Source organism: Dermacentor silvarum, chromosome 2, assembly GCF_013339745.2.
Source record: "Dermacentor silvarum isolate Dsil-2018 chromosome 2, BIME_Dsil_1.4, whole genome shotgun sequence".
In the NCBI taxonomy this organism is placed as follows: Eukaryota; Metazoa; Arthropoda; class Arachnida; order Ixodida; family Ixodidae; genus Dermacentor; species Dermacentor silvarum.
The window spans coordinates 53,455,762-53,473,784 of NC_051155.1; the positions used below are offsets into that span (position 1 = coordinate 53,455,762).

Consider the following 18,023-nt stretch of genomic DNA (forward strand, 5'->3'; position numbering starts at 1 on the left):
GCGAGCCAAATCGGTCTCGGACCGATTTTTTCGCCATGACAAAGCGAAAACGCGGCGGAAAGTCGTTCCGCTCGACCGGAAGCTACACCAGAATGTAAACATCCAGTCGTAAAATTGAACATGGCACCAAAAGTGTAGGCTGCAATGCTGATCGACGCGATCAAGAACCACCCCTTGCTCTACGACAAGAGTGGTACTAAAACAGCAATACTCGCGATAGTATTCAACGTCGCGCGACCGGGGGTGCGGCAACGAAGCCTTGGCGTGACCCAACTTCTCGCGCTTTTGCAAAGCCAGGCGAAACCACCACCGCCGTTTCCGAGGTGTCCGCGTCTTCCGTTTATTCATTGTCCATTTCTAGAAAACAAGTAGGTAGAAGTATAAAAGCCATTTCTTCTTCAACTTCCATGGCAGACAATAGTTAGGGAGATTCCTTGTTGGCGCTCCATAATTCTCCTCGCACGTGCACGGTATGTTGCAGAAGTCAGCGGGGTGCTTTTCTCGTCGCGAAGATAGATTGGGAGCGTAGGTCTCACGTAGGACGCGCAGGCTTCGGCGAGCCCCAACACAAGGGCCAGCCCGGGTTTTAGCTGTGGTGTTCCCGTTGCCGCTTTGGTGTCCTGGAGGTGCCGGCAATAATACGAAATGATGAAATGTTATTACAACTTGTAAATAAAAGCTATTCAAGAAATATAATCACGTCTAGGCACCAACCTGTTGACTCAGCGCTACCGCGCCCGTGTGAGGAGAATTACGGAACGCCAACGAGGAATTTACCGAAGGTCGCAGATGACACGCGAAGTTGCGCAAAATGATCACTTTTGATGACGGTACGTGGGTCAATGAATGAACATACCGCTCGAAATGGTGTGATAATGAGCGCCACCATGACGACAAACATACGCAGACTAGATGGATGTGGACGACAGCGGCGGCCGCGGCGGTCGCAAGACAAATGTGAACAACTTGGACATGCGCGGAAAAGATTTTCCGGCCACTTTGGCCTTTCCTGCCGCTTCCCAAGTGTGAACGTAGCCTTAGTCTGCGCGCGAAACGTCTCTTGTTTGCGATTACGCCCCTACGGAAGGCTGGTAGTTACTGTTGTGTTGTTGAATCCCAAACCAGTAATTACGGAAGGGTGGTAGTTGCTGTTGTGTTGCGGAATCCCAAACCAGCAATGAACACACGACGGGGTTGATGCCAGCAGTGAAATTCCACCGACTCGCAACAGAATGCACGAAACAGACAGCCGACAAGCATGGATTACTGTTGTGCGCAGTACAGCATAAGAAAACTCTTGTTGCAGGCACTGACAGTTCTCGTCGGAGTTCATGCGTCCTGAGAAATTGATTATGTGCACTATGCACTGAACAAGACCGGGTTCATTCCTGCATCACTAGTACGCCAATCAGTCGAGATTCTGTGAGGTACAAGGCCGCTTCCTGTTTGCACCGGCGTAAGTGAAGCAGAAATGAGTTGCACGCACTACTTAAAATGTGTACACATGCCATATCTATGCTGTGCAGTGAAATATTCTGTACAATTCTGAATATTTTGACGTAAAGGCAAATGACGGCTGCACGCTCGCACACAGCGGAAGACACAGCGGCCCATGTACTTGCCGCAGGAAATGCAACCCTCTCGTATAAGGGAGCAGGGCGACGAAAGCTTCGAAAAAAAAAAGCATTACGCGTTTGTGCACGTATTTAAGTTTTCTAGCACAAAGACACAGCGAACAAGCTATTGCTATGTGAGTAGGTATAGCCTGGTCACACGTGCATTTTCACGTGTGTAGCCGTCCTTGACTTGTGAAACGCACTTCGCCCCGACGAGGACGACGCCATCTAGGCTTAACGGAGATTAACAATTAATGATGTCTTCTCCGATCGGGCGGGTCGTCTCAATGATGCGTTTTCGAAGACTGGTCCATTCAGGGGCGCGATGAGAGGCCGTTGCTCCAAACGCCCACTGTACCTGTCGTACTTATTGTATTTACTGCGCTTTCTTTACTTTTGACCTAATGTCTTCACACACACACGTGAGGGAGGGGGTCCCATTTCTTTGATATACATGTATAGCGTCTGCTTAAACTACCGATATTTGCTATCGACCACGTCACGTAGAGAAAAGCAGACGCTTGCCCCCCCCCCCCCCCTCTGCCCTCTGGTCGGGCCGGTGAACCACCCCCGAAAAAATTTCTGGCTACGCCCCTGATGCCAGATGAGTTGGAATGAAAGCGTTCACCTTAATGGAGCCAAACGAGGAACATTTTAGTAGATCTGCTTGCTACACATGCCTCGTCTGGGGATCTCCAGACGATGCATCCTCGTCCAAATTGTCGAACGTCTGTGACATGCAGATAGTGATGAGTAACAGTTTTACGATCCACCTGAATTGCTTGCGGGTTATTGATTCGAATGGAGCCGCCATTCAAAGGTACCAGCGCCACCGTAATGCTTGCTGCTCACTCCACTACGAAAAAAGGCTTCTAGGGGCATTTGATGAGGAGGGACAGAAGCTGACCAGGCGAGCTAGTCGTCATGAGGACGGGCTGACTCTCAACCCAAACAGCACAGCCTTCTGTAGCTTATGCCTTATTCAAAGTTTAGGCACAGCGAAGCTGTCGATCCTCAAGTCTTACTGGCTGCTACTGCTAGGTAATAACTTGGTTTCTGCTAGGTCTTACCTTGGTTTAACTTAAGACCTTGGTTTAACTTAACTACGCATGTAGGAAGGTATTCTCGAGCGATCCTTTTTCGAGGTACCTTCCCTTTCACGACATTTAGCGTGACTAGCGCTGGACGCGTCGGCGCCTACGGGCGACAGCGTTCCTGGCATGCCACCAACGCAGGCAGGCTAACCAAGGTTGGCACAATTCAAGAACGCTGTTGCTTGACGACGCCGAACGCTTTGGAGGCTAGCAGCTCGATATCAATCAGCCAGCTTCGCTGTGTCATCATAGTCCTGTGTCATGAGTTTTGCGCGGCCTAGTGCAAGCTTTCGCTTTTTTTTTCGGCTGGCTCAAACAGCTTCGCTGTTAAAACGACAACTGGCATTTTCTTGTAAAGAGGGTGCTATCATACACTAATCGGAAATGTTCAGCGTGCGTGCGTGCGTGCGTGTGTGTGTGTGCGTGTGTGCGTGTGCGTGCGTGCGGGTGTGTGTGCGCGTGTGCGTGCGTGCGTGCGTGCGTGCGTGCGTGCGTGTGTGTGTGTGTGTGTGTGTGTGTGTGTGTGTGTGTGTGTGTGTGTGTGTGTGTGTGTGTGTGTGTGTGTGTGTGTGTGTGTGTGTGTGTGTGTGTGTGTGTGTGTGTGTGTGTGTGTGTGTGTTGGTTGTGTGTGTGTGTGTGTGTGTGTGTGTGTGCAGGCGCTGACATGCTGCCATCCAGGCACTGTTTGGCAGCATGTTAGCGCCAAAAAGCGGGGGAAAAACGGATACTCGTGTTGCAGCTCATATTGAGCGTGATAGCACACGTGTCTGCGCGCTTTCCGCTGACATTACCAACGTGAGCATTGCGCAGTTTACGCGGTTTTATTTGTTTTATTTGTTTGCTGCGGCGGCGCAAACACTGTGTCCTAGTCACGATTGCTGGGGGCAAAAAAATTCCTGACCTGAAGCACAAAATAGGCGTTGTAGCCTATAGCTTGGCACGAGCCTTGTTCCTTGACTGAAAGTAGTCCGCAAATGCAGTTTAATCAGGCAGACAAGGAAGCATTACGAAACTTTTCTGCGCTAGTACAAAGCTTTTATGGGGCGAATACGTAGTAAGCTGAATATATTCCCGCACATCCCATTTGGCCCGTCGTTGTTTCGAGACGTAAAGGCCCGTTACAGCGGCGCTCCGCCTCGAGAGTAGCAAGAAGCAGCAGTTGCATGCCTATTGGCGCATTCCACAGGGCGAACAGGAGAACTTGAAAGCATCCCCAAAGTGCTCTTTCAAGAGTAACTCCTTTCAAATGGGCCAACAGGAACAGGAGCGATGTCATCCAATGGCAGAACAGGAGCAGCCTGGCGACGCTGAGAGTAGTCGAGAGCAGTTGAAGCTGCTGAAGTTGAAGGCGAAGTGCAAAGTCACTTTTTTTTTTACGCGTTTCCTTCGTTTTAGTGTAGTGTGCGGTAACAATGGCGTTTGAGAAGTGAAATTCGAGTAATAATCACCACTGGCAAGGTAAACATGCTGGTCACGTGATACGGCTTCGCCCTGGTCCTTGCTCTCGGAGCGCATGGAATGCTTCATTGGGGCGCCAAGCAGTCGCCACTGGTCGGCTCCTCTCTGCTCTTTACCTCCGCTCCTGTTCTGCCAATAGATTTCTCTATGTGTCTCGTATTCTGAATCATATGGGCATCTTGCGGTGGCTGCGTCAGTGCCCTCGGCGCACTCTTTTTCTTATGCAAAGCTACATCTACGCGTCGTCGTTTGCTAACCATTCGCACATTCTTGCGATTTTACTGACAGATTGAGACGTATTATGCCATAGAGTTAGTATAACCAACTCTAGAGGGAAATCTCCCCATAGCGCCCATGTATTGAACCACAAGGGCGCTGCCATGTTGTTACCCTATGCAGGCGCGCAGGCGCAGACGTCGAGATGCGATTCCGACGAGGCGCGCAATCAGCGCGATTCCGAGCCTCCGTCAGTATGGTGGTGCCATCTAGTTAAGGCACCTGCAAACGCAGCCTTTTAGACACCGTAAATATTGCATCAAAATTTTCTAAATAGGCATCCGATCTTTCTGGAAAATATGCGGAATGAACTTCAAACGTTGTTCCTTGCCTACGTGCGACGCATAAGCACTTGCTCTTGCATATTTTAAATATTTTTAGTGCTACAAAAATGAGTCGTAGCAAAATGGCGGCGCCTCTGCGGTTCCCGATTTTTTCGCCCAGCTTTTCCTCTAGAGTCAGTATACTAACTCTATCTATTACGCCCTTAAGTAAGTCACTAGCAAGTTTAACAAGCGTACACTGACGGATTTAAAGAAGGCAGGCGCTTGTCCTGTCCCTGACTTCTGTCTTCCGTATCTTACGTTGTGCTCTTGTGAAACCTGCATTCTTTTATTTTGTATTTGACTGAATAACAGTCCCGTAGAAAGACTAAGAAACGCTAGTGCGATATCTTTAGTTTTCAAATAGCGGTGTTTAATTGTGGCAGCTAATAATGGACGCAAACTCGAATCGAATGAGAATATCTGCTCATTCAAATTGTTTATCGTCCAGATGCACAGACGGTATGAGCCTGTATACATGATTATGGCAGTGCACGTAGAAGTTTATTCGGTTTTCAAGCCATTAGGTTCTCGCGGCTGCAGCAGCCGACATTCAAAATGAAATGCTATAATGAAACGTCACTTCTACTAGTGAAAGTTATAAAGCATAAGAAAGTAAGCATGTGGACACTGATGTCCTCGTGTGCAACCTTAAGGTTCTTGATCAACCTGCAAATCTAAATCATTGCAGTATGCTGACACGATTATGGAAATTTTATTGTTTAAATATCAGGCTGGCCCTCGGTTACCTTGTCAGCATTCGACCCAAACTCATATATGCAAGTCAATGCGCTGCGATAAAAAGCACAACAGATCACGTAGGACACCAGTGCACATGCTGCCGGTTGCATCCTCTAGTCACTGAAGAAGGAACATTTGACCGCCTGCGTCGCACAGCCAAACGTTTCGCCGAAAGCTGCGACGTGCCGCACGACCTCGTTGCAACCAAGGGCGAGTCCGCACTGGGTACGGCAGAAGGTGACAAAGAACAGCGTCTCTGGCGTCAGTTGTGTTCCGTGACCTGGAAGGGCGTAGTAGCTGCTCTCGCGAGGCATAATGCCTCGGCGCATCTCGAGCAGTGCCTCTAAGGCGGCCACATCCATGAGGACGGCATCCCGTTCTGCGCACACCGCCCTGTCGAGGAAAGCCTCGCGAGCGCCCTGCGAGAACCAGTCACGCTGCTTCCGCTTGGCATCCAGGAAGCTGCCCACCTGGAAGTATAGGTTTAGATATACTCCCTTCTAATCTCTCTCTTACGCAATAACAACACAGTATGATTTGAGGAAAAAACGTTAATAAAACCAGTCGTCAGAGAGCAAGGAGACATAGAATTGCCAAATTGGAACCAGTATACCGGTGAACTTCGTTTTCCATTAATACATCGTTTATGTGCTGCATAAATTTGTGACTGCATTATTTTCCAAACCGAAAGTGCAACACAGGGAACAGACAGCAATGTTTAATTACCATAATGTCATCTTTCGTTGTCTGTTGCAGAATGGCCGACTACTTGCAGGGGATGTTCGAAAGCAATTGAGAAGGAAAGACAAGGACTAGAAGTGAGCGTCACGTGATAGTCTTGAAGTCTAGTCATTAAAACAGTATAGAGGAACGCTCATATAAAATAGGTCGCCAACAGTTTATACGCAAGCAGTAATTCTAGTTGCCGAGTGAGTGGAGACGGTTGATCGTGACGAGAGTATTACAAAGAGCTACCACGAACAAAATAATGCACTAAAATGGCCGCAAACCATGTAGTCCTTATTTCCCAAGCGTCAAGGCGCCGATGGGTCTCGACGAAAAGGAGGGGCGGTGTCTAGGAGGTTGCCTTGGTGAGGCTTGTAGCGTGACGTCATTCTCCTTCCTCGTCATGATCGCCATTTTAGTAACAACTGCATATGTAGCTTTTTTTAGCTATGGTCACTTAAATTGGACGTCATTTGTGTTCCCCTAGTTATCGTTATGGTCATTGTGAATACACCCAGAACACGTGCATCAGAGTAGAAATACAAACGCTAGAATAGCTTTGCGTCTACAACCTAGAGCCTGTTTCAGGGGCGAAGCACCTCAGGGCCGAGCCTTGTCCTCCCCCGTAGTCGTCGTCCGTAGCTCTGGTTTGCGTGGAGTCCGCTAGGGGTGCTGCGGTGCACAAGGGCGTTCATTCCCGACGCGCGCTCTCTTTCTCTCTTCAGCCATGGATAATAACGGTCGCTTCGGATAACGGCGCGCCTGCTATGAATGAAAATGCGAGAGTGGCGGCTCAACTGCAAGCGGTGTCGAAGGCTCGCAAAGCTGCTGCAGCATGGCGACGCCGGCATGCGGACCCGGAGCTGAGGGCTCGCAAAGCTACAGCAGTACGGTAACGCCGGCAACCGGACCCGGAGCTGAGGGCTCGCGAAGCTCGCGCTTGGACCGAGCATCGGCGCCACCAACCTCAGGTAGAGAACGCTTCCGGCGTTTTGCCGCCGCTTCCCGCGCTCTCGCCGCCTCTGGGTCCGCTTGCCGGCGTCGGGGGATTCGCGGTTACCCGAATGATACCCCGGTGCTTCGCCCACTCATCATCATTCACTTCGTGGATATGCGGATTTTTTGTAGTGATTATCAAGGGGGGCAATCTAGGGCAAGGCTGGCGAATCGCGCAAGGCAAGTCACAAAGGGCTTACCCGAAAGTCGAAGGCTTTGGCTACCTCCTGTGCCAGGATTGCGCCGAGGCCACCGTAGGTGGCAGCTGGCGGCGCGCCCAAGTAAAACAAGGGGTACATCACGGCACTCGGGTGCAGGAACACGCTGTTCCACCAGGCATTGTACTCTGCTAAGCGAGAGTAGATTGAGCGACGCTGGAGCATTGTGTCCTCCAGAGGCCAGTTCGCAGACAGTCGCTTGTGCTGCCGTGCCGCTTCAAGCCACATATCGAAGGCTGTAAAGTTTAAAAAATGTAACGCACGACAGCTCACGTGCGCTTGAAGAATGCAGAATTTCAAGCAAACAATACTTCAGGGCAATGGAACGAGAGGAAACAAGAGCAGCAATTAATGCTATGGCCGGTTTACGTTGCTAATCACCACGCCTTTTCACGCTGCACAAAATTGGTGATTCATCACCTACCACACTTGCACCCAATTTCATTGATAGATCCCATCGCTTGCATAACGCACTCAACTCACTCACTAAACAGAGTCCTATTATTTGTATAATCAGCGCCTCGCTCTATATTTTTACAATGCCAGCCAGATGCGGCCGATGCAACGGTTCACCACCCTCTCCGATTGCCCTTTCCTGCTCTCCCCCGTCGGCTAGCGGCACGCGCTCAGACCACCGTGGCTAATGCCAACTAGAAAAAAAAAGTTTTTTTTTCTAGGTGGCATTGCCGTGGCTCAGACGCACGCGTGACGCAAGCAGTCGTACCCTCTGGGTAGCGTCACATCGCGGCAACTCACTGAACTAAGGCGCACCAATGGCTCCCATTACGGAGCGAGCGATTTTACGGGCATTGAAAAAATAGAGGACGCGCTGGTATAATAATAGCTTTAAGTACTCTTTTGTATGTGATAGCTTAGCAATGTTCAACAACCTTGATACGTCGCCTAGATATCTCGAAGAGTTCGCACAAGAGAACGTTCAACATGCTGTCGTAATGGAATGTCAAGATATTCGACCAGCAAGACCCGAAGGTAAAATTCACTTAACTGGTCAGCAGTCGAGTAAACAGAAGATGTTCAAAGTATGTCCACCCAGCAAGACCCATAGGGAATGTTCACATTCTGAGGAGCGCTGGGATACATAGCGGATGTAAGCTTTAAGTGCTCAGCACTCGAGATAAGAATTGAATTGAAAAACCGTTTATTGTATCAGGAAAGGGTTCGGGAAGCAGGTGGGTGGGGCCCCTAGTCGATAGCTCCACTGGTCTCAGCAGCTCGCCGTGCTTGGTCGAGATAAGTGATGTTTGGAGTATTGGTGGAAAGAAGCAAGAAAGAGATTGATAGTACCGGAGGGATTACAGGCCTAGGTAACTGTACAATATAGCGAAATGTGCTTTGATCGAGACAGAATTATCAAGAAGAAATAGGCAGAATGCTCTACGGCTATGCATGCATACATCACCTGATTAGTTAAACCACGTAATGTCAGCATTTAACGTAGCTCCGTTTAGAAGGTAACTCTAATCGACATCATCATCATTCACGATCGTCAGGAGCAGCAGCCGCTGCTGCTGCTGTTGCTGCTGCTGTTGCTGCTGCTGTTAATCTCAATTTCACATGTCGCTCTTCACTCACTCTCACTCTGTACGGCATTTATCGTGGTATAGAATGTTCGTTCTATATTTTAAGTACGTGGTTTAGGACTTCTTTTTCTTTTTCTTACGCCCCCTCCTACTACATCTTCTTCACTAATATAATGTGCAAATAAATATAAAGAAATCATTTCATTTCATGCCGGAAACGGACGCGAACCGAGCACCACAAGAATACGAAAACCGTCTACTCGGAACGTGGGAGGCCAAGCTCGTCCTCGGGGACCTGGAAGACCACCGACAACTCGTCGCCAAGGCCAAAGGGCAGTCGAAGCCAGAGGATTCTTAGACTAAGGGACCTTCCCATCTCAGGGTGATACCGGGCCTCGCTCGGAACACTGTTCCACTAATAAACGTTTCTTTCTCTCTTCTCTCATTTCAGCAAGTAATATATGAGGCCAAGGAAAACAAGTGGTAAACCAACGCATTTCTTATTCATTTGTACGCTTAAAGACAGATGAGTTATATTTGCGGCAAGTTTAATACCTTTAACAAAGGTTAAAAGGAATTGTAAGCAGAATAATACCTGTGGTGCCAAAATGATTGAACTAAACCGATGAGGATCGATTCGCTCACTTTTTTGGCCATGTACGCTCCCATAAAGATCGTCTTCCTTTTTTTTCTTTCTTTGGTGGGCGGGGGGGGGGGGGGGGGGGCTGGTGGTTGGAGGGAGCCGTATATGCCATTGAAGTGCCATTCAAGCACTTGTCCGTGGATGTTGAACACCCATTAAAAAGCTTGCATTTATTAAATGGAAATAAATGCTCGAGCAGCATTATTCAGTTACTCGATGCTCTTTCATTACCTCATTTCTCTGTTTCTTCATAGCGTTGTTACTACAAAGTAACGCCGGCGATTGCTCTGATCAACTTTCAGGCGCCTTTCGACGTGAGCTTTACGAGTCTGACAAATCGGTTCCGTGGAATCTTGCAAAATGAAAGTTTTATGAAAAGAAAAATTGTCATATCAGGTGGATGGCAAGTTTTCTCATGAAAGTGCCTCCACATTTATGATTTCCACAAAACTGACTTGCGATGCTCAAGGCCTTGTGCTTCGTGTTGCCGAATAAATCGGCATCCCTTCTGGCTAGCTCAAATGTAGAGCAACCATCCCTGAAAGGCGTTGGTCCCGGGTTCAATTATTGGACCAAGACGGATTTTTATCAGCTACGGAATTTTTTTCTGAGGATGTCATGAGGGTTTGCATTTGTGACATTGTGGTACTTTAACGTGGATGACAGCTAGTCATGTTTATGTAGACCGTCGTTTTTTTTTTCTTTTCTTTTTGTGGAGATGGGCGGGGGGGGGGGGGGTGACGGGAAAGGAGGGGAGCCGTATAAGCTAAAAAAGTTATAGTTTCACCCGAAATGCGACGCATCGATTGCCATAGCAAATTCGCAGGCAGCTATACGAGCTAAGGATAGTAGCTTTATCGGCCGTATAAACTCGTAAACGTTCGCTTGCTAACTAAATTAACAAGCATTGTGTCACGCGCGCACAGACAAACAAAGACATGGCACTCGATGACCGCGGACACTCGCTGTGAAAACGCTGGAGTGAGGAAGAGCGGCAGCAGCTACGAGCAAATTTACCTTCGTGCTGCCTCTTGCTTCAACGTGAACTAAGCGGTGAAAACACAGAGCACACGACGCTATCAGCGCTCGACGCACCTGGACTCTGTACTCATAGCAGATCGCTTTCAAGATAGAGCAGGCGCGGCCGCCCTCAGCCGCCCATACGCAGCCGCCGCCGCAGTAGAACTCCCTCGGTGCCTTGCACGCGATGGAAGACGTAGCGCTCCCTCCCCGCCTGCCTCCCTTGCGCGCGCGTGACCGAGCCACCATACTCGTCTCAGCCTTGCACGCTTTCACTGACACCCACAGCATACGGCGCGCGGCCACGATGTTATCGCACTTGAACTTTACACGGAACAACATGGCGACGCCGACAGCGGAAATGCGCCTGCAATGTACATATAACTGCTATCGCAAATTATATAAATGCAGACTTCAGTGCAGATTCGCCCGACGCTCATCTCATTTGTCTCGACAGCTTATTCCCGTGACTGGGTTCATGAGGTTGAGAAATTCGTAAACGCAAGTGCTTAAGGTAGCAATGAGTAGCCTTCTCGCACGTCGGGCTTGGCTGTCGCCTCTGTTGTTTCGCTTAGGATCACAAGTACCAACCCGTTCGCGCAGCTTCCGGCAGGATATTGGGCGCGTTCGGTGCGCTTTCAGTGGCCACTTGGGAGCCAGCAAAAAGCGGCGTGGTCAACCAGGGATCCAGCGTGACGTTCTCGACGATTGCTATGGCTTCCTTACGCGCCTCCGCATCCATCCATTTGGCGGACCCTAGCAGTCGACACATGGCAGCCTTGAGGTCGTGAAAGATGACCAAGACTGCTTCCACGTGTGACTGGTTCAGAGTCGATGCGACGCGCTCCGCGAACAGCGTCGAGTGGTAACGGCTTTCCGCGGCTACGTAGCACCGGACAGGCCTGTCACAGAGAAAGTTGGCCGGAAAGCTGTGAATGGCGTGGAAACTTTTTTTTTACGTAAGCATGAGCGAAACATTAGCTTATTCACGTTCTGTTCAGCCACGAGAAGATATATCGCGCAGCCATTATGGGATCCGCGAATTGGAGCAATTTACTGAGGTCGAAGCTTGTGGCAAAACATTCACCGACGATTACGATACTCAGTAATGCAAAATTTGAGCGCAGCTTCATACGTGTTTTCATTTCGCGATGTATTGGCTCGTGCGGCACGTTACAAACGGAGCGAAGTGTGGCGCGACTGCCTCGCTAATCGGGAGATCACGAGAGGCGGCGCGATTCACAACAGCCGCAACAGACAGGCCTCCGCCCGTGCAGCGCTTTGTTTCCATATATGATATCGGCGGCGTCATCGGTGGAGAGACGACGCGCACCGCTCCGGCTCCATCTCGTAGCTATCGTCGCCGCAGAGCCCGTCTTGCGCGGCACTACGCTTTTCTTCTCACGATTTCGCCATACCCTCCTCCTCCGCTTTCCTCCTCGCGCTCGCTTCGCTATTGATGTATTTCATGCCACGCTGCGCGCCGCGTCCGTTCTTTCAGCCTTCGCTGTGCTCGTTCGCTCGGTTACGCCGAGGACGCCGATGCTCCTCGAAGGAACGGGTGCGTGGGAGCTGCGTTTTAATAACAAGAAAACCGGATAACTTGCACCTTGTACCGAAAGGAAGGTACTCAGGCCTACCAAGCTTAGAAGTTAAAAAATAGTTCGTTCGTAGGCCAAAAATTCAAAAGCTTGGTGAAAAAATACTTGAAATTGTTTGACTACTCAGCATGCTGACTATGTATTAAAGATTCACAGGCTTTCTTCTGTGAGGACGCTGCCAACAGGCACTCTGCAGGCTTAAAGTCACAGCAAGCAAAACATGCGCCACAAATACTTATAAAATATATTAAAGCAAGCACTCTGTACAGATGGTTAACCAGCGAAGCTGAAATGTGCGGCCCCGGTGTTCATCACTGGGTTATTCCGGAGGGTACATCAGTCACTCAATTATTGGTTACGTCTTCGTGTTTCTTAATGAGGTTGCAGACACGTTCGGCTGCGACGGAGAAAACGACGTCACTGACGATATGCCTGCCGTCCGCCGTTGTCGCATTGCCGCTTGCGATTCATCAAAATTAAATTGCTTCAAAATTAAATCTGTCCACCACGTAATACAATGAATGGCCCATACCCCCTTAAGCAATGGCTCATACCCCGTAAACGCGCCCTCCTCATTACGACGACAGATTAGAAGTGAAATTCTACGCTGGAATAATTAGCGGCAACGGAGCCAGCTGTGGAAGACGACGACGAACGCAAGAGCCATTGCTGATGATAATCGTACAGGCGACAGACGGACGAATCGGCTAGCCATATACAGCTTGGCTGTAAATGTTTTCACTTAACGGCGGCAGAATTATGGTCTGCCGTTTTAGAATAATTCCATATAAGCTGTGACTAGTACACGTGTGGGTCCGTATGCTAAGGAAAATTCGTCTGCTACTGGATTTTTATTTTAATGCGATAGTGTTAAGGGCCCCGTGTCAATCTGAACGTCAACAAGGAATACTTCTAGAATTCCGTCGAGTGCTATGACGCCGTGCGCTTTTCATACGCTGCTGTGAATGTTTTTCCACTACGCGAATATCCTATCAACATCATTTTCTGTTTGTTGTTCTTGCAAAAGTAGCATCACATTGACTACGTAGCCAACAGGGGAGGTTATCTTTGCTAAGCTTTTGTTAGGGAACAGCTTCTCAAGAGGATGAGTGAGTTGGGAGGAATAAACCTCTCATTGTGTTTTAATGCGTAAGCCTTCGTTGGCGAGAACGCCAGTCCTTTCGTGCGAGAAGTGTAATGTCTCGTATCTGCACAAAAAATGCGTAATTTGCAAAGTTAAGACATTTAGTCGTTATAATAGTGTAAATGTAGGTGATTGGTAGCTTTGTAAGCGATAAGGAACAATTTAAACAAAAAAAAGTTGTCGCAGTTTCACCTTAAAGGCGAAGCATCAATTGCGATAGCAAATTTGTAGAGAGCTATACGGAGTAATGATAGTAGCTTTAGCAGCTGTATAAACTTGTACATACAGCAGCACCGGCAACACGCAGAACTGTTGTCGACGCCGTCGGCGTTTTGCCCGCGTTCGCACAAAATGCGTCCAGCGTTGGTGACTGTTGCCAGAGCCTCTGATATAAATAGGCACTTGGGGCCGCTAAAGCCCCTAGGTGCCGCAGCTAAACGTCGCCTCCTTTCCCTCCCCCTCCCCCCCCCTCCCCCACGGCCTCTCGCGCGTCGGAAGAAGGCGCGTTTGCTCTACATATATGGTGATTGTAAAGGAGGAAAGAGACGCCTACTTCTGCAACCCTTAAGGGAGCACGGCGCAGAACGCGCGTTTGTTCTCCGCCGTGCGTTCACTCCCCGTGAAAGCGCGCGCCCCTCGCGCCCTTTCACTCGCACATACAGCGTTCGGCGCGCGGCGACGATTTCATCTCCATTGACGTCATACGGAACCTCACGGCGACGGCGACGCCGACGCCGACGACAGAAATCTGCTTTTGAGTGTCCATATAATTGCTATCGGAATAAAACGAATATCCGTAGGGATACGTAGGACTCCTTAGCAAATGCATGAGAAACTTTATAGTAGGAGGGGGACAACTTGAAATTCGCAAGTGAGCAAACTTATATTTGGGGTGGGCCAACTTGAAATTTGGAGGTCGGCCAAATTAAATTTATGGGTGCGCCAATTGAAACTTGGGAGTTGGCTTACGCATACGTAGTCAACACCAGTGAAGTTCCTGCATTTTTTTCTTTTTATTAAGGATGGGCGCTTTGTCTGGTAATTCGCGTAATAGCGAAGTGCCAGGCTATTCTACAGTCATAAGCGTCGTAGCACTGTGCCTAGAGCATGGTGGCTTACTGGAGCCCTTTAGTGTCGAACACAGTATCCTGACCTGCTAGCGACATGAAAGCATGTGTGCTTGCCCACTTCTCTGCGTTGCTGAAGTTCGTCCTAAGCAAAGAGAAACCATACTAAGTATATGAAGGTCTTTCGGATCAAGAAACACTCGCAACGAATGGGTTTTCGGAGTTGGGTAAGACATCACGGCCAATATTATGCACACAGGGCTACATTGCGAGTGTCTTACATGGAGAAACACTGAGTCACATCGCCAAGACCGAGCGATCGCTTTGCACTGCGAGTCACTCTTTCGGGAATTTTTCTCTTGTATAAAAACGCCGCGCGCGACATTTCGTGTAACAGCGTGCAGTGATCCAATTGTCTATGACAACGGTTGCTCCTGTTGCCAATGGCTGTTGCTCAATTGCTAGCGGGTCCCGGTACGGTCCTTGGGACCCTCTTCTGCATATTCTGTTCATGCAATAGTTTTGATAAACTCAAATAAACTTGAAATTTGAAAAAACAATAAAGAATGAACAAGACGTTGATAATTGACGATATACACAACGCGGCTGATTTGAATGTGTATTAAGTGGCCTGTGGGAGAGATGATTTAGAAAGCACCCCGAACAAGAAAACCAAATATTGGACCTTGGATGCATGTACCTAGATTAACACGTTTTTTCGCGAGACCTTCTGTATTATTTCTGAGCGACATTGTTAGTGAAGTTAATCTACAGTGTACCGTAACACAACGTTGTTTTTCTCCTATCAAGAGGCTTCTATTACGCAATCGAGAACGGATAAACGTTTCTGATTTCTGACCTAGATCAAGTGCGCGGTTGTGATTCTGCGTCTCTGAATAAACACTCTGTCAGCCATTCCGTATTGGTGAAATGCATAAACGACAGCGCATGCTACTTTCACGTACCTGGACTTCTCCCGGACGAGCCCGTTCCTGTGGACGTGGGGCGACGCGATGTCCGCGTATTCCTGGACGAACCACCAGGCCACGTAGCGCAGCACATCATCGCTGGAGAATCGGAGAAGCAGGCGGTTGACCGCCTCGAACAGCGCGTTGTCAGTGAGGAGGAGGCGGTCGCTCTCCTCGAGAACATGTGGTCGCAGGTGCGTGTTTAGGAAGGCCATCCACTGGCCAGCGCTCACGTTGGGTGTTCGTGTGCCAATCTCACCCAACGCCACGGAAGAAGCCGAGCGAAAGGCACCACGAACGGACCTGAAACAAGCGCATTAAATTATGGACCGTCCACGTGATATTCCCGATGGTTTATGTGCATGGCAACAGATTTTTTTTCTCTCTCTCTTCTTTTTTTTCTTTTTTAAGATAGCATTCAACCAATGTGGTGAGGCTTTCTTGACTATTCGTTCTTCACGCGCGGTGGACACTTGTTGATCGAGTCGCCGTCGCTGTCCATTCGCTAATTGTCAAAGATGGCTTAAATGTCACTTTAATGGCTGGATTAATGCCAGCATTGCAATGGTAGTATTGGAGAAGGATGCATCAGGAGCCAAAAAGAAGTTTACGCGATTTTAAGAACACCGTCCGTCGTTGAGATATTCGTCGACAAAAATTCGTTTTTCGTTCCGGTATCGAGACAGGGCGCGCTACCAGGACTGGAAAACTGCCCACGACGCTGTCATAGCCCAGAGAAGCTCGCTGCGATGACATGCCGAGGCGTTTACTCCGCCGTTGCAGGCTTGCATGCGTCACAAGCGGCGGTAGGCAACACCACGTAAGTGCTGTGGTAGGTCACTGAGACACAACTATCGGGAGATAAATGTAAAAGAAGCGGGCACAGACGGTCAACCCGTTGTCGTAAGGAAATAAATCTAGGCGGAAGGCATCGCGTGGGCAGTTCTTCTGGCGCTCTTCATGCACCCAGTTTCGGTATTGAAGCGTGAAAATGTGAATTTTTGTTGAGAACTATTTTAACGGATGGCGTTCTTAAAATCCAGTAAACTGCATTTGCTTCCCGTAGCGTCCACTTCGTATGTTACCATTACAACATCGGTGCTTAAAACAGTAATCTCAGTTAAATATACCGAGTGGACTCCGACGGCTGCTCTGCTACCTATAGTGTCCGCCAGGCAGAAATAACGAACAGTGAAGAAAACATCACCACCTTGTTTAAACCATTTTTCTAAAATTCGTTTCCAATAAAATAGATCAACTGATATACTTCTGTGTACCCTGCGTACCCAATGCATCAAGCACCCTTGCGATTAATGGATCTTGGAACTAGGGAGCCTAGGCCTATTATTCTCCTTCCTCCGGAGTTACAACGCCCAGCTGCATATAACACGCACATGTTGCTTCACAATAATGTGCCACGGGGATGCAGAAGTTAGGTGACAACATATTTGTACAGTGCCACTACTGAGAGCTACCATCAGGTGTAAATCCAGGGAAAACACGGGGAATGAATGCGGGAGATGGAAATTCAAGACGATGAGCAACACGAGATGATGAGCAACACCTGAGGATGAGCAACACGTGTCGCTCATCATCAGGTGTAAAGTTACGTAAGGAGAGCTAAGAAAAGTGATGGTTTCCCTTGACGGTTCCAAAAGTACATCATGACGAGAAGTCGGCTCCTAAGGGTGTGCCTGGCGAAGTGAAATTTTTCTTTTTACCGTAATCAGGCGAGAAAGCCACGTATGCCATAAAAACATAACATAATTGGCGTCTCTCTCAAGATTGCGTACCGCCAGGCAGTACTGCCACCTCGCTGTATGCCGTTAAGCCATATAATGTTCGCGCACTTGATACAGTGGTTATTTCTTGGTTAGTTTGCTACATGTATATGCTACGACACTACATGACGATGATTTCGATTGCCCCCCCCCCCTCCCCCTTCGAAACGGGACTGCGACAAATAGTCGCCTAGACTGCATGAGCTTATCAGTTATATACATGCATAGCAGTCCAGCATGTTGCCTGTCTCTCTTTGATCTTTCCGCTCTTCCTCAAAACATCTGTTTATATGTTGTACGGTTACCTATGCCTCTACGGATTCCGGTTCTGTCAAACTCTTCCATCTGGTTACACCAATCTTCTAAACAACTCTTGCTTATCTCCGCTTCCGGCCAGTTAATACTTCCATCCGCTTTGCATCTCAGTGCTTCTGGACGGGTCACGTTGCATACGAGTCTTGCTGGGGGAATATCTTGACATTCCACTGTGATGTGCTCATCGTAACGTGCACTGTGCATTAAGATGTTCCCATGGATGTGCACATCGCACAGCCTTGTTGTGCAATTTATGGGGTCCTAGTGAAGACGGCACAAGTCCCGATACTTTACCACCACGCTCAGCAACGCGAGTACAGGTACGCATCTCTTATGCACTTCCGTCCTTCGTACATTTATGGCATTTCAAATCTATCTAAACGTCACCGAAATTCTTGGTGCGTATAATCTGTTACTGACGACATATTCAGTGGACTAGCGCGCTGAGGACGCAAAACTTGCGCAATACGTATACCCATGCACAATGGTGGATCA

At 48.8% G+C, this 18,023-nt stretch overlaps 1 protein-coding gene across 1 annotated transcript; it reads right to left on the bottom strand.

Moving 5' to 3' along the window:
- Positions 1-5,418: 5,418 nt before the first annotated feature.
- LOC125943417 (uncharacterized) lies at positions 5,419-17,713 on the bottom strand. Its single transcript, XM_049662717.1, has 5 exons — positions 17,667-17,713; positions 15,430-15,735; positions 11,244-11,554; positions 7,431-7,684; positions 5,419-5,978 (listed from the first exon to the last, which is right to left on the bottom strand). The coding sequence occupies exons 1-5, from the start codon at positions 17,711-17,713 to the stop codon at positions 5,622-5,624; spliced, it is 1,275 nt and encodes a 424-aa protein (XP_049518674.1). The 3' UTR covers positions 5,419-5,621.
- Positions 17,714-18,023: the final 310 nt, after the last annotated feature.

What these genes read in the sequence shown, in the direction of transcription:
- LOC125943417 (XM_049662717.1), bottom strand. Translation starts at nt 17,713, where the DNA reads ATGAGCACATCACAGTGGAATGTCAAGATATTCCCCCAGCAAGACTC. An exon ending in ATATTCCCCCAGCAAGACTC is followed by an intron (nt 15,736 to 17,666) that starts GTATGCAACGTG and finishes CGCTTGTTTCAG; the next exon opens with GTCCGTTCGTGGTGCCTTTC. An exon ending in CTCGTCCGGGAGAAGTCCAG is followed by an intron (nt 11,555 to 15,429) that starts GTACGTGAAAGT and finishes TCTCTGTGACAG; the next exon opens with GCCTGTCCGGTGCTACGTAG.